At 40.7% G+C, this 15230-nt stretch overlaps 1 protein-coding gene across 2 annotated transcripts in view; it reads right to left on the reverse strand.

The window, feature by feature from the left end:
• Positions 1–14848, reverse strand: part of LOC145406570 (uncharacterized) — a 29240-nt gene extending 14392 nt beyond the window's left edge. The window contains exons 1-2 of one of the 2 annotated variants that reach the window (XM_080277645.1): positions 14717–14848; positions 6080–6250 (exon numbers count right to left, since the gene is read on the reverse strand). In XM_080277645.1, coding sequence (XP_080133771.1) covers positions 6080–6235 — 156 coding nt within the window. In that variant the 5' untranslated portion in view covers positions 6236–6250; positions 14717–14848. Of the gene's footprint in view, positions 1–6079; positions 6262–14716 lie in introns of both variants that reach the window. The other variant, XM_080277646.1, reaches the window with a different exon arrangement.
• Positions 14849–15230: the final 382 nt, after the last annotated feature.

The following is a 15230-nucleotide window of genomic DNA, read 5'->3' on the forward strand; positions in this document are numbered from 1 at the left end:
TATGATTACCACAGCCTGATATTATCACTAGAAACACTAAACTATGATTCTCAAATAGTTTCGAATCCATACTCCCAAAAAAAAACACTGTGAAAGCAATGAAAATTACAAGGGCATATGACCATCCCACTTCCGATCGTTTGCCGCTAGTGTTGTCTATTATTCATAAAAACACTCACAGTTTATATTTCTGTTATTATATAACACTTATATATATCTCCAGTCTTTATCCATAAGTTTCCTTCAGTAACAGTAGTTTATTGTCACTGTAGGCATTCAATTTCTTTCAGTAAAATACGTAGCATTCACTTTCTCGTCCTGTATACTAGCACTGAGAGTGAATGTCACTTTCACCTTCACTCTCATAACTCATAGTATTCATACATGCTAGAGTGAAACTTTCACTTTCATTACTCCTAGTATATATACTCGTATTCTTATAATACAACTCATTTACATTTCTATTTACATTCTCTACTTTATTTACATTATTTACATTTCTATTTTATTTACACTGTGTTATGCACTGTCACTTGAAGTAACTTATAAAACTATTTTCCACTGTTCACTTATATTTACATTCATTGATTTCTTGCTGTTTACACATTATTTACACTTTATTTCCAATTCCACTTGCACTGTTTTACTCAATAAAAAGATCATAGCCACTCTCTATCAATTGTCAGCCATTAACCTCTTTCCACACAAGGTTTAGTAGGGGGTAAAGATCACAGGGCCCTTTGCATGGGGCTATAAAGCGGCGGAAGTTAGCAGGAGCAAATCAGACATACTCCCACTTTCAAAGACAACAGTGAACTGATAGTGGTGGCCTCCTGCCGCCTGGCTAGGGTAGGTGCAATACTACCAACTTCAGCCCTATGAGACCTGCTAATATATATCAATGAAATGATTGGCAGGAAACCAAGACAATACATAATAAATTAGGTAATTCCAGGTGAATGTAAATATCATTTAGGCTTCTCCCTTCCCTCCTTATATGTATATTTATTATGAAAATAGATTATACGGCATATTTCAAGGGGAAATAAACAGCGAAAATTAGCGAACGAGTGCATGTGAGGTGCCGTCAGGTGATAATTAGCCAATTCCAGGTGTATGGCACTATCGCTTATTTCTTTTTTGTATATATTATTTGGTATAAGAATAGGGCATAGGGCTTATTTCAATGGACGAAATCAGTGGAAAATTCCAGGGAAGATTTACTTAGCGTACAATACAGTGTGGTGGCCTGCAATAATTAGGTAGTTCCAGGTGAATGTAAATATCACTTAGGCTTCTCCCTTCCTTTCTTATATATATTTTTATTATGAAAATAGATTATACGGCATATTTCAAGGGGAAATAAACAGCGAAAATTAGCGAACGAGTGCACGTGAGGTGTTGTCAGGTGATAATTAGCCAATTCTAGGTGTATGACACTCTCTATCTATCTATCTATTGCCAGATGCCATAATCCCGTAAGGGGTGGCCATTTGACTTTGAGTTAGTTGTTTTACGGGGACTCTCAATTACCTTATTTCTTTCTTGTATATATTATTTGGTATAAGAATAGGGCATAGGGCTTATTTCAATGGATGAAATCAGTGAAAAATTCCAGGGAAGATTTACTTAGCGTAGCACGGCCGGGCAGGCGAGAGGATAGGGTAATGGAGGGGAGGTAGGGAGGGGAGTCAAGAACGGGGAGAAATGGCTAAATTGTCAACAATGGATGGGAGTACAGATGGGATTAGGAGTGCTGACTAGTGTTGGACATTGGCAGTACTGATAGATGATACAAGCCACCACTTCAAAGCCCAGGCGAATTCAAAATAACACAGAATCAAAAAAGTGTCGCCCCACAGTATGATCCCTTGCTCCCAAGCATCACGAAAGTGACGCCCCGCGGTTAAGGGGTTAAGGCCACCACAGCCTAGGAGTTAAGTAACAAGCTTAATGGTTTCCTGTACGCCAGGAAACCATTTACAATGCAGAGTGGTAACCACTTAACCAACCCATACACATTCCCTGAATGTCAAAATCATATGCGAGTTGGTGGAGGGTAGGTGTCCCTCCCCATAAAACAACCAACCCAAAGAGAAATGGCCATCCCTTACAGGATTATGGCATCTGGCAATAGACAGAACAGAAATAAGCTTCCATCCAAAGCTCAGCACACTTCCTAGCTAGATACAGTACAATCCCTGCTATCCGGTATCCAGACAAACGGAATACTCAGAAAAACGGGAAAATTCAAGGGCTGGTAAAAACGTCAGTAAGTTATAACTGTGCGCCATTTTGAATGGACCGCCAAACCGCCGTTTTATCGTGTCACGCGAGGCTGGGTGAAGTCGGACTAAGCGAGGTGAAGGCATTTCTGGCTAATGTAAATCCCTAGTAAATCCTCTTAACCAGCCCTCCTCCTCCCTCTTTCCCCTACTTGAATTCAGTCATCCTCCACAATTTCCACAAATCACCAGTCTGCTTTTTACCACCAGACAGTAAACAAGCTCTCTTGCTGTTGTGTTGCTCTGATGGACGGTAATTTCAACATTCCAAAATGCCTAAAGAGCAAACTAAACGTAAGCGTGTCGTGCCTACCTTGAAACAGAAGCTGGACATATGCAATAGACTTGAAAAAGGCAAACATTATAAAACACTGATGACCGAATACAATGCAAGATATCCAACGATTTATATCAAGACCCAAGCATCCAAGCTCAATGAATTTTTCATGAAAAGCGAGACAAGTAAGTCCATTGAAAAAAGGCATACTCTTCATCGTTCAAGTGGTTTTGCTTAGAAAGATCTAGGGGAGCACCTATTTCTGGTCCTCTTATCCAAGAAAAAGCAAGAGAGTTTCACAATAAAATGAATACAGAAGTCGAATGTGATTTCAGTGTTGGATGGTTAAATCGTTTCAAAGACAGGCATGGAATTTGTAAGCCAGACATCTCGGGAGCGAGCAAATCAGCAAACGCCAGTGTTTTTCTTCCTAACGGACCGACTCTAACTTGCACCATATAAATTCATCTTAGAACGCATGTGTGCTGGCAGAGATGAAAAAAAAAAAATGTTAATAGGAATGAAGGTTTACTTTGTTGGAAGAAAAAAAAATATATATGCTTGCACTTCATAAGTACATCATGTATTTTATTTTGTGCAAAACAGCTGATTGGCGGCAGGTGAAGAGTGGAATGATGGAGGTCAGTCGGGGCCGGGACCTTAAACAAAGCTTGTGTGGGGGCACAGGTGTGATAATTCTACAGTGCAGTCTTAACATCAGTTCACCAATAAATGTTCAAGATTTTATTTCTTTATTTTTCCACTTTTATGAGTACAGTACGTACAACGAATACTTCGGTAGTTAACAGAATGGTGCAAAACAGTGACGGAATGGTGGTGGTCAGTTGGGGCCGGGATCGTAAACAAAGCCGATGTGGGGGCACAGGTGTCGTGATAATTTACCAATAAATATTCAGGATTTTATTTCTTTAGTTTTCCACATGAGTACAGTACATACAGGAAATTATTCGGGAAATTATTCGGTAGTTAACAGAATGGACTTGTGCATTTTGCAGTACCGGTACTGCAAGGCATTGCATACACGTGCATTATGACCATGGTGTGTGTTTACGAGGCAATTTTTCAGGTGGAATCTCTTAGTGTGCCCCCTGATGTGAGTGGTGAGTACCTGAATTGTATTTACTGCTGTGATAATGATCGCCTTTGTATAGATTTGAATATCAGAACTACGGGAAAAATCTGTAACCGGGAAGGTGAATTCCCCAAGCCGCCCAGTTAACTGGGATAGTACTGTATATGAAGGTTTTCATGTTCTGCATTCCTGATATTTAGCTTCACTATGTGCTCTGTGATTTCATTCCTCTTAAAAAGGATACCTTTGCTACATAAATTTTCATTTCTTAAATACACTGCAAAAAATGTACCTGTACAGCTGGCTACAATGGAGTTTTAACCAGGGCTTAAAAATGAAATTATTTTTCAAACGGTTTGTTCCAAGCAGAAACAGTATAATAACGTTTTGTTTTTCGTTCCTCCTCGAAACAAAAAGTTCCTGGACTGGTTAGAAAGAAATGAAAACTGGTTAGAATGTTATTCTCAAACCATGTTAAAGACATAGCTAAATCAATAGTATGATAACAAGTGTTCGTTATAAATAATATAAAGTACACTGATACACAAAATCGGATTCAACTAGAAGACTTTCGGCAATATTTTCAAGAAATAAGTAATGTTTTTTCTTAATAATTACCCCAGAAGTTTACATTATAGTTTATACATTACAGCAAATAGTGTCACATTTTCCATTAAAGTACTAAAACTCCTAACCTGGCAAAGTTATCTAGGACTTAAAGCTGATCCATGTTACTTGCACGATGTAGGCCAACTGTTAAGACAACACAAGAGATTGCTATTAAATTGCTCTACTGTCATATTTTTGATGCAGAAATATCTGTGTGTGTGTGTGTGTGTGTGTGTGTGTGTGTGTGTGTGTGTGTGTGTGTGTGTGTGTGTGTGTGTGTGTGCATGAGAGAGAGAGAGAGAGAAAAAAAAAAATAAATAAATCCTGCCTTGAATTGAAGAATGCTTGCAGATAAAAGATGTATTTACTTAAATCACTTGGCTACTGGAAGTGAAACTGGATATTGACCAAATATGGCATGGAACGAAAAATTAACATTATTAACCGGTTACAGGGATTTTAAAATAACGTTTTTGTTCTGGAACAGTGAATATGATAATGTTTTCGTTTCCATTTTTGTTCCGAGCATAATATCGTTCGTTTCGGTTCTCGTTCCCTTAAACCGCTTCATAGCCCTGGTTTTAACAAACATTAAGGTGTCTGTCATCTCAGTATGGTTGGTATATCTGGCTGTGTGATGTATTTCTAAATAACTAGATAACACGATGTGGTACTTGTCCTTATGGCATTTTACATTTTGTGTGTCCAGCTCGGGGCACAGATTCAACACTGTTCCCAGAAGCCTAGCAGTCATACTATGTTCTCCAAAGATTCAAGTCAAAGCTTTGGAGCTATTATCCAATGTCCATAATTAATAGATACATGCTAAAGCTGTTTCACTCAGAAGGGGTATTGTAGAATAAACTGTGGTGTTTTTGTGACATGACAGTAGGTTTCAAGAAAAATCAGTAAAGTACAGTACCATATAATTTAACAGTATTCAAATCACATCATTTCCTGCCCCAACTTACCGGTAGTAATCGAATTTCTTTTTGAACAACAGGAAACTTATCTAACTAGTTGATCACCACCATAGTTTTTAACATTTACAGATCCATGGGACAGTTTTCACGTTTCATTTGGTGTCACTCTGAAAGACACTTACCGGTAATATTTTGACATTTTTTGCTACTGTATCATATACAAAGTACAGGTACAACAATACTATTCCACCTTCATAATGGAAAATATATATGACCATAATGATGATGTTACCAGTGGAACGGGTTAAAAAAATCTCTCTTTTTATCTAATGCCAGATGCCTTAATCCCATAAGGGGTGTCCACAAACACATCGCCTTCATGTTGCTCTGTCCTCTGCCATTTGGCTGCCCCTCCTCCACCTAACATTCCCCTCCCTCATATACTGCTCCACTCAATCCCTCCATCTTATCCTTGGTCTCCCCCCTTCTCCCTTTTCACCTTACTCACACACAAGCTTCCTTCCTCATTTGTCTGTCTGTCTGCCTCTCTCTCCATGTAACTCCACATGCTCCTTTCAAAGAACTAAATTTCACTGCTCTCCCTCTTGACGTGCATCCCTTTGACAGGGTCTAAATATGCTACAGTAATCTGCTCTAATTAGTAAGATATTTTTTACAAATTACAACAAAAAATTGAAAAATTCTGTCATTCCACTGCTTTCTATATAAAAGAAGTCCTATTTAGTGGCACTTTTTAATGTCCACAGTGAATTACTTAAAACAGCATATTGATTACAGTGCAACCCATTACTGTATATGGGAAAAGTTGTGATATTCTGGAATGCATCCTACTGCTTCTTATAACAAAATCTGCTTGCAACAGTTGACTTACCACGTAATCTGTGGCCTTGTATAGTGTCTGAGCATACTGAGGATGGGATACATCTGTAGGCGGTTGTGTTCTTTGAGGAGGAGTGGCCACACCTGTAGGCTCCAGTCCCTCCCCCATCACAGCCAAAACACATATTAACACCACACTTGGCCACATCCTTAGTAACACTACCTGAAACAAGACTGAGATAACTTCAAGATATGACAATGGAACTCTAAGTACTGTACTGTATTTGTGAATCAGATAGCTAATAATGTTGAATAACAGGAAACCCCTGGTAGCTAAATAACTGATATCTGAATTTCGCACCAAAACTCTAACCAAATCAGTGTTCTCGTTTATCTGAATTATTATAAAAAATAAATAAATAAAAACTAGGAAAGATAATTTTTCCTCAACTATATGAACTGCCAAACCAAAAGAACTTTCCTTGCCATAATTCTTTTGCATACTCTGGGCTCCCTGAGACAGATATTTTGTATTTGTGTTGTTGGTATCTCTCTCACTGTTTATAAAAGGGAAAAAACAAATGATGAGATATAACTAAGCTCCTGCAAACATTTACCTTTAGCTAACCCAAAGACTGTGGCACTGGGATTTCCTGTAATTGCACTTGTAGTGTACAAAAACTAAAGGGATGTCAAAGTTCAGAAGTAAATCTAATTGCTATCATATGAGACGGAACATGTGGTATGACTATTATCAAAATATGTGTTCATGGACTGGTATGGCTTACAAATGTTTGGCCATTAGTTACATTCAACTGCCCATTGTGGACTTCAGAATAGAAATAGTCACAGCATACAGCTATATATGAATTGAGATGTTGTTGCTGATCAACCCCAGTCTGTCTTGCTGAGTAGACCCATTAACCACAGGCAAGCAACTGCCTCTGCATTTCATTCTGTGCAGTGAACCAATGATCCCTTACAGCTAACAGCATCTTACCACAGTGAGGTGTGGGGAATACTGTGGAGGTTTGGTTCCTGCATTTGCGTCTCTCCACCAAGTTAGCCTAACAGGAGCACCACTTCAGGCTCCACTTCACCCTGCAATTTGGCCATATAGTTACCACCCAGCAATGTAAATGGTTTCCTGGGTTACAGGAAACCATTAGGTTAGTCACTCACTGTACAGCCATCTGAAGTGGAAAGAAGAGTAGTAAAAGTGACAGGAAGGAAATGGAAAAATTGAATGAGAGGAGGGCAGACACCAAGAGAGGCTCAGAATGGGGAAAGTAGTAGGCAGCACAACATCATGTGAGCAGATGATATTCTACACCAGTTACCACCTATCTGACTTGAGTACTGACAGTTTAGCAGAAATCGTGTACAGTCAGTCAACATTCAAATGCTATCATAATTAAGTTGCCCCTGATTTATCATAAAGTTGTTTCACACTCACAAATTTGTGTACTAATGTACTGTACTTTAAACCTCTCAGTCATGATCCAAAAGCATATCTCAACATCATCTGTACACATCATAAACTTAAGTGAGGACTGGCTCTATGTGGAGGGTGTTAATGGCCAACTGAGACGTTTGGGGTGGCCACAAACAAATTGCCTCGAAGTCGCCCTGTCCCCCGCCATTTCACTGCCCTGCTCCCAACTCACACCCCCCTCTCTCATATACCTCTCCACCCCATCCCTCCGTCTCATCCTCGGCCTCCCCCTCCCTCTTCCCCCCTCCACCTCACACATACACTCTCTTCGTCAGTCTTTCACCCTCCATCCTATCCACATGGCCAAACCACCTCAGTGTGTTCCTCATAAAGCTTCCTATCACATCCACATCCACACCACAACGCTCCTTTATATCCTCATTCGTCACCCTGTCTCTCCACGTGACTCCACAGGCTCCTCTTAAATAACTCATTTCCTCTGCTCTCACTCTTGACTTGTGTCCTTCCAACAACGTCCAAGCTTCACTTCCGTACGTTAGAGTTGGTATCACAATACTGTCATTTAGTAACTTTTTCACTTCCATGCTCACTTCCCTGTTTCTTATCAATGCTTTCAAAGAACCAGCAACCTTTCTTCCCTGCTGTACCCTTTCAAGCACTTCACCCTCCAAACCTCCATCCTTACTCATCACACTACCCAAGTACTTAAACGTACTCACATTTTCCAATTCCCCACCATCCAACCTCGCTGTACATTCACTGACTTCACCTCTCTGTTTATCCTCAGTCTTCACTTCTCTCTTCAGCTGTCACTTTACTCTGCACTCTCTCTGTTCATCATCGTCACCTCTACTTGCCCCCCTTTATCTGCCCTCCCTAAATGCTTGACATCCACTGAAGCAAATACCTTATCCTTTTCTCTCTCTCTCTCTATTTTGCCCAAAGGCAAGAGTGGAAGAATATGGGGATGGCAGACAGTGATGGTTGAAGGGGGTGCTCATCATATGTTAGGCAATACCGGTACTGGGTGGGGTGGAGTCAAGGATATCACAGTTGGGATTGTGCAGGCAGTGTCAAAGATATTACACATAATTCACAAGGAACTCTACACTATTGTGTTGCAGTTTATGTTACAAAACGGTGTACATCCATACTGTTAAGCATGTTTTTTGTTTCTTCTTTCTGACTCTTGGCATAGGCTTCATGGCCCATTCCCAAGGTCCAGTAGTTCTCCTACCGGTGTATACCATTCACCTCTACATGTCACCAATTTGATGCTAACACTCATTGTCCATACTGAATACTGTACATGCTAGGGCTGTCTCATAGAGTACTTGTTCATTGGTATTAGTCGGGGTATTTTCATGACATGTTAGGGAGTCTTCTGGTCTATCAACAGAGTTTAATAAAATTCAAATCTTTACACAGTTCCCTATGCCAGTTGAGATTCAATCTGGGTCCATTAGAACTGCTGGCCACCTCTCTACTGATTCAGCCATCGCCTTCCTCTGCATTAGTGTCAAAAGGATGTGATTTACAAAGAGTGCCCAATACATCTTCAGGGCCATAACAATGCCCAGGTTAATTATAAAGGTATGGCAGACTTACTTAAAGAAACAGCAGGGCAACACAAAAGGTGGGTACAGTCCTCTAGGGCTCTACAAGATCCGAACACTTGCAACTTTAGCATCAACATAGGCCTTGGTCCACACTGAATGATGAAATCCTCCAATAATGGTAGTGATTGTCATCCCCTCACTTGACACAGCACTACCAATTTCTTCCTTCACCTTTATCATTCTACTCCAGTGTCTGCTCGCCTCTTTTCCTATTTCTCCCATTCTTCCTGTCACTTTTTATTACTTTTCCACTTCAGGTGACTCTACACTGTGATAAGCATAATAGTTTTCTGCAACCCAAGAAACCATTTATAATTCTAGGTACCGTAATAACCTGTGTGGTAGGTGGAGGCACTCACCATCCACTCACTCGACGTAGTGCTGCTCTCGGGTGTCTGCCCTTTCCTCTCCTCCTACCTTCCTCTTTTATCTTTCTGTACTTCATTCTTTCCTTGTCTTTCTGCCTACGGGTGATATTACACTCCCTCTTCTTCATACTTTCCTCCTCCTTCTGCCTATGGGCGACTCTACACTGAGTGACAAGAGCCAAATGGTTTCCTGTACACTAGGAAACCATTTATTATGCTGGGTGGTAACCATATAACCAAATTATGGGACCTGGTGGTTTAGTGGATAATTACGGTGCTCCAATTGGATTAAGCTGGTGAAGGTTTATATCCAAGGTGAGGTTGGTTTATTGCACACGTAATGTCACACTAGATGAGTGAGGCTGCTCACTCTCGTCTTAAATGTCAGAACCAACTTGCCTAACGCTGGGCTCCCATGCTCCTCATGGGACAATGCAGGATTGGATGATGGATGGTAGTAACCATATACCGTACAGTAATCAAGTAACAGCATGATGTAAAGCCTACTATGGTCCCCCTATTAACTGGATGGAGACACAACTGTGATGTCCATCCAGGAACCAAGCCCCTACAGTTTTCACCACAACAACTGAACAGCTCTGACAAGGGGTATGGAGGATGCTTACAGGTTATTTCTACCTCAGAGAAAATGACTTCAATTCATCAGCTCCTCTCCTCTCGCATACTCCCATCTGTCGCTGTCTATTTGATGTCATACAGTACAGTACCTGATTCTGTACTATTGCTATTATGGTGCATTGGTCAATGCTCCTTTGAACTCTGCCCATGTGCCTTTCCCATTGCATCTTGATATTTCCTTTTTTTTTTTATCAAGTTTCAGAACTAGTAGGACACACTTCTACTGGCTTTCCTCATGTTCAGAACTGTGCTTGTCTTGATATCCTGCCTGTGCAAACTCTTTCCAGCTCTGTCATTTTGGTACCTTTCCTTTTGCTGGAATACGGTACTAATCTCTTTCATCGTGCCTCAAAGAAGTGACAGACTGCTTAATCGCCTTTATCTCTTACACTTTCAATAACTGATGTATCTCTTTTATATTCCGTTCAGATGTCTATCTATCTATCTATTGCCAGACGCCTCAATTCCGTTTGGGGTGGCCACAAACAAATTGCCTCGAAGTCGCCCTGTCCCCCGCCATTTCACTGCCCTGCTCCCAACTCACACCCCCCTCTCTCATATACCTCTCCACCCCATCCCTCCGTCTCATCCTCGGCCTCCCCCTCCCTCTTCCCCCCTCCACCTCACACATACACTCTCTTCGTCAGTCTTTCACCCTCCATCCTATCCACATGGCCAAACCACCTCAGTGTGTTCCTCATAAAGCTTCCTATCACATCCACATCCACACCACAACGCTCCTTTATATCCTCATTCGTCAGCTTGTCTCTCCACGTGACTCCACAGGCTCCTCTTAAATAACTCATTTCCACTGCTCTCACTCTTGACTTGTGTCCTTCCAACAACGTCCAAGCTTCACTTCCGTACATTGGAGTTGGTATCACAATACTGTCATTTAGTAACTTTTTCACTTCCATGCTCACTTCCCTGTTTCTTATCAATGCTTTCAAAGAACCAGCAACTTTCTTCCCTGCTGTACCCTTTCAAGCACTTCACCCTCCAAACCTCCATCCTTACTCATCACACTACCCAAGTACTTAAACGTACTGTACTCACATTTTCCAATTCCTCACCATCCAACCTCGCTGTACATTCACTGACTTCACCTCTCTCAAAGATCATCACTTTACTCTTCCCTACATTCACCTTTAGATTCTGTTTCTTACACACTCTCCCAGACTCATCCATCAAGCCTTGCAGCTCCCCTTCGTCTTCACTCAACAACACATTATCATCTGCAAACAACAGTACAGGGAGTTTCCAAACACTATCCTCTCTCACCAGGGCCACTCCAACATCCACTACCCTACCGTGTACCTCTTTTATTACCCCATCCATGTACAGATTGAACAACCATGGAGACATGACACATCCCTGTTTCAACCCAACTTTCAAAGAGAAAAATTCACTTAGTTCACCATCCACACGCACTGCAGCCTTCGCACCATCGTACATACTCTTCACAGCATTCAACAACTTCCCATCTACTCCATATATTCTTAACACTTTCCACAATCCTTGTCTATCCACCCTGTCATATGCTTTCTCCAAATCCATGAAAGCTGCATACAACTTCTTTCCCTTCTCTAGAAACTTTTCCACTAAAGATCTAAGAATGAATATCTGATCTACACAACCTCTTACCTTCCTAAAGCCTCCCTGTTCTCCTCCAAATAATTTCTCTGTTCTTTATCTAACTCTGTCAGTAAGTATCCTACCATACACTTTTCCTATTATACTAAGTAGACAAATGCCCCTATGATTACCACACACTTCTTTTTCCCTTTTTCCTTTGTACAAGGGAATAATTATACCTGACTTCCAATCCTCCGGGACTCTACATTCCTCCCAGGCCAATCTGCACATCTTCCACATCCATTCTACTAATATCTCTCCCCCATGTTTCAGCATTTCACCACACACTCCATCAATTCCTGGGGCTTTCCCCGATTTAACTTTCTTCATTGCTTCCACAACTTCTATCCTACTGATTTCTTCCCGTCTTCTCACTTCCCTCCTTCTCCCAGCCATTCCCCAGCCACTTATACTTGCATTACTTCCATCCTCTATGTTCAATAATTCCTTAAAGTGTTCTCTCCATCTGCTCACTTTTTCTCCCTTCTCCACTAGTTCAGATGTCTGGTCATCTTTATTTAGATTCCCTGAAATTTTTGTTTTATCTATCTATCTATCTATTGCCAGAAGCCATAATCCCATAAGGGTTGGCCATTTGGCTTTGAGTTATTTGTTTTACAGGGAGGGGCACTAACCCTCCACCAACCCACTTGTTGACACAAAGGGAGCACGTATGGTTTGGTTATATGGTTACCACCAAGCATTGTAAAATTCTTGGCTTACAGGAAATAATTTGGCTTATCACTCAATGTAAAGCCACCTGTAAAGAAAAGCAATAAGAAGTAACAGGAAAGATAGGAGAAACAAGAAGAGAGGAGGGCAGGCACAGAAAAAGAATGATATTACTGTGCCAAAACAATGGTAGATCTAAATTACAGGTGGGGTCCTAAGGGTCCGGAGTCCCACTTGTTTTCAGCTCAAACACATCTTTGGGCTTGGGAAAGAAACAGAACTGTCTTTTGTTTGTAGACAACTAACTCATAACCCACAACTTTTGTTAAAATGACTACTGTATTGCATGTTTCCTTGTACCTGGTATCATACCTTCTGATTACACATGGACAGCCAACACCTGCTGCCTGCCAGTGTGATTTAATTAATTACTAACATCATCAGTACCATGGTGTTGCCATGCCCTAATGCTTACTGTATTGCGCATATTGCTCTAGTGGAGCAAGATAATGTTTACAGGAGCTTGTTGATCTACTCTCAATATGGACAAAACACCTAACATACACAGATCAGCAAAAAAGAACAGCTTGTTACCCGCCTGTTACTGGTGAAACACTTCTGCCAGTAAGCTTACATGTGTTTCTGGCTTCAGCACATCATCTAGTTGTAGTCGGTCATATCGGGGTGGTTGTAATAGACCTCACACGTACAAACTTATCAATTACACTTCCATTAAGAGCCAATGATAAGGGAGGCATCCCTACAGAGATCAGCAAAAGAAATATGATGGTGTTTGCCTGTAGGTGGCTAACCTACGCTAGCGCTATTATTCCCCAAGACGTTCAGTTTTCGCCCTTGGTGGGTACGGTTGTTTTTTCACACCGTACCCTTTTAACTTACCCTGGATTCTCCACACTAAAATCTGGATACTGTAACATTAAATATGGATGAAACCGGAACACGTTTTCTTACTTCGACAACGGCAACAGTAATACAATACATAACCACGTTTCCTTACTTCGACAACGGCAACAGTAATACAATACATAAACATAATGAAATGTTCCAATGTCCAGCGGCGTAACAACGCACAAACATTTAGGCAAAAGCTCCTATAAATGATGTGGACGAGCTCGCTGCGGGGTGGCGAAGGATACTGACTTTTTATCGTGGATATTAAGGCTGACTCTTCAGAGTCGCAGATTCTAAATTGCCATGATTGATTTCCCTACAATATGAATTACGGTTCCATTATCGTTTCAACCCCTAACAGAATTACGAGTTTTTGATCCATTTTTTCTGTATTTTTGAGAATTCTAGGACACTCTTCTTCTATGATATTTTCGTCGCAAATTATTTTTATTTTACTCCTAAAGGTTAGGTTAGGTTAGGTTCAAGAGTACAATAATAATTTGCCACAAAAATGTCATTAGAGAAAAGTGTCTTAGAACTGTCTAAAATACCGAAAAAAAAGGTTCAAAATCTCGTAATTCTGCTAAGGGTTGAAACGATAATGGTTTTATAGAAAAGGAAATATATAAAGGACAAGCATATTGGTTTAATTTACCGATTTTAATTTATAAATACTTTCCTAACGTAGCAGAGTTCAGTTCATAAATATTTCCCTACGACAGTGGTGCAACTGAGGGACAAGCAGTTGAGGTCTCGGCCGCTCACAAATTTCCGGGAAGATGACTTAAGGTGGTGTCAGACGAGCATTTTTTTTTTTTTTTTTCGGGAAACTTTTGCCAGCCAAGTCGCTTTTCGTTGTGACTTTCTTCGCGGATGACGGAGAATTTTCCCAAGAATGGTGACAGCAAAGGTCTGTTCAGTATCTATTTCTGTAAAAGATGTAGTGCGATGTCATAAAAACTACCGCCATAAAACCCACACATATAACACCACGCAAGCGTTCGGCGAGAACACTTGATTCGTTCTTATAAACTAATACTCTGACGTCAAATTGAATAAAATGCATCCGAAAGCTATATACACTTGCCCCATCAGGACACTCGAACTCTGCATGAAGCATAACGTTCTATATCGTCTCTCAGATTCGGCCCTCCTGGAAGGACGAAAAATTACAATTCATTCTTGTTCACCCTCACTGATGAAGTACATTATACGAGTGACACATTTGACGAACGCAAAATACCTACTACGTATGTTTCCTTATATACAGTACCCCAATAAAAAATTACTGGAAGAACACACCCCATGCAGGATGTGCCTTTATACTCCTTGCATCAAGAAAACAAATTTCCTTCTAAATACTGTAACTTTTCATTACCCACACTCACCCTTTATCGCTTCGCTGTGATGTTATTCTTCCTTGGTAGTAGTTGTGAAGACAAAACTACAGTACCACCGTAATTAAATGTCTAACTATATCTTAAGACAATCTCACAAACACCTTCTCTCCCTCAGCTTCCTCTTGACTGTCGTCAGAGAAAGAGATGGAATCGTGAGCGTGACGTCAGAGGTGCGTGAAGTGTCTGCGCATGAAAATATCTGCCATCTGTCTCAAGAACAACAATGTCATGCTTTCCCTAGAAATTGTTCTTGCGATATATTCTCTCATAACTATTTGTAGCACTACCGCAATTATGAACTATAAGCATCATATGGAGCAAAAGCAGTGAAACTTGCAATGGTTATTATTTCTGCAAAAGGAAGATAAAGTAGAGTATGCGGGTTGGTAACGCACAGGAGGGAAATCCTTTAATGAAACTGCCAAAGGTCGCCAAGGCCGCTTTTTTGACAGGAACTTAAACTTTACACGGAATATACAGTTCACAGTACGGTACAAGATCA

This window comes from Coenobita brevimanus, chromosome 71 (genome assembly GCF_032717465.1).
Source record: "Coenobita brevimanus isolate Jiangsu-jjx chromosome 71, ASM3271746v2, whole genome shotgun sequence".
In the NCBI taxonomy this organism is placed as follows: Eukaryota; Metazoa; Arthropoda; class Malacostraca; order Decapoda; family Coenobitidae; genus Coenobita; species Coenobita brevimanus.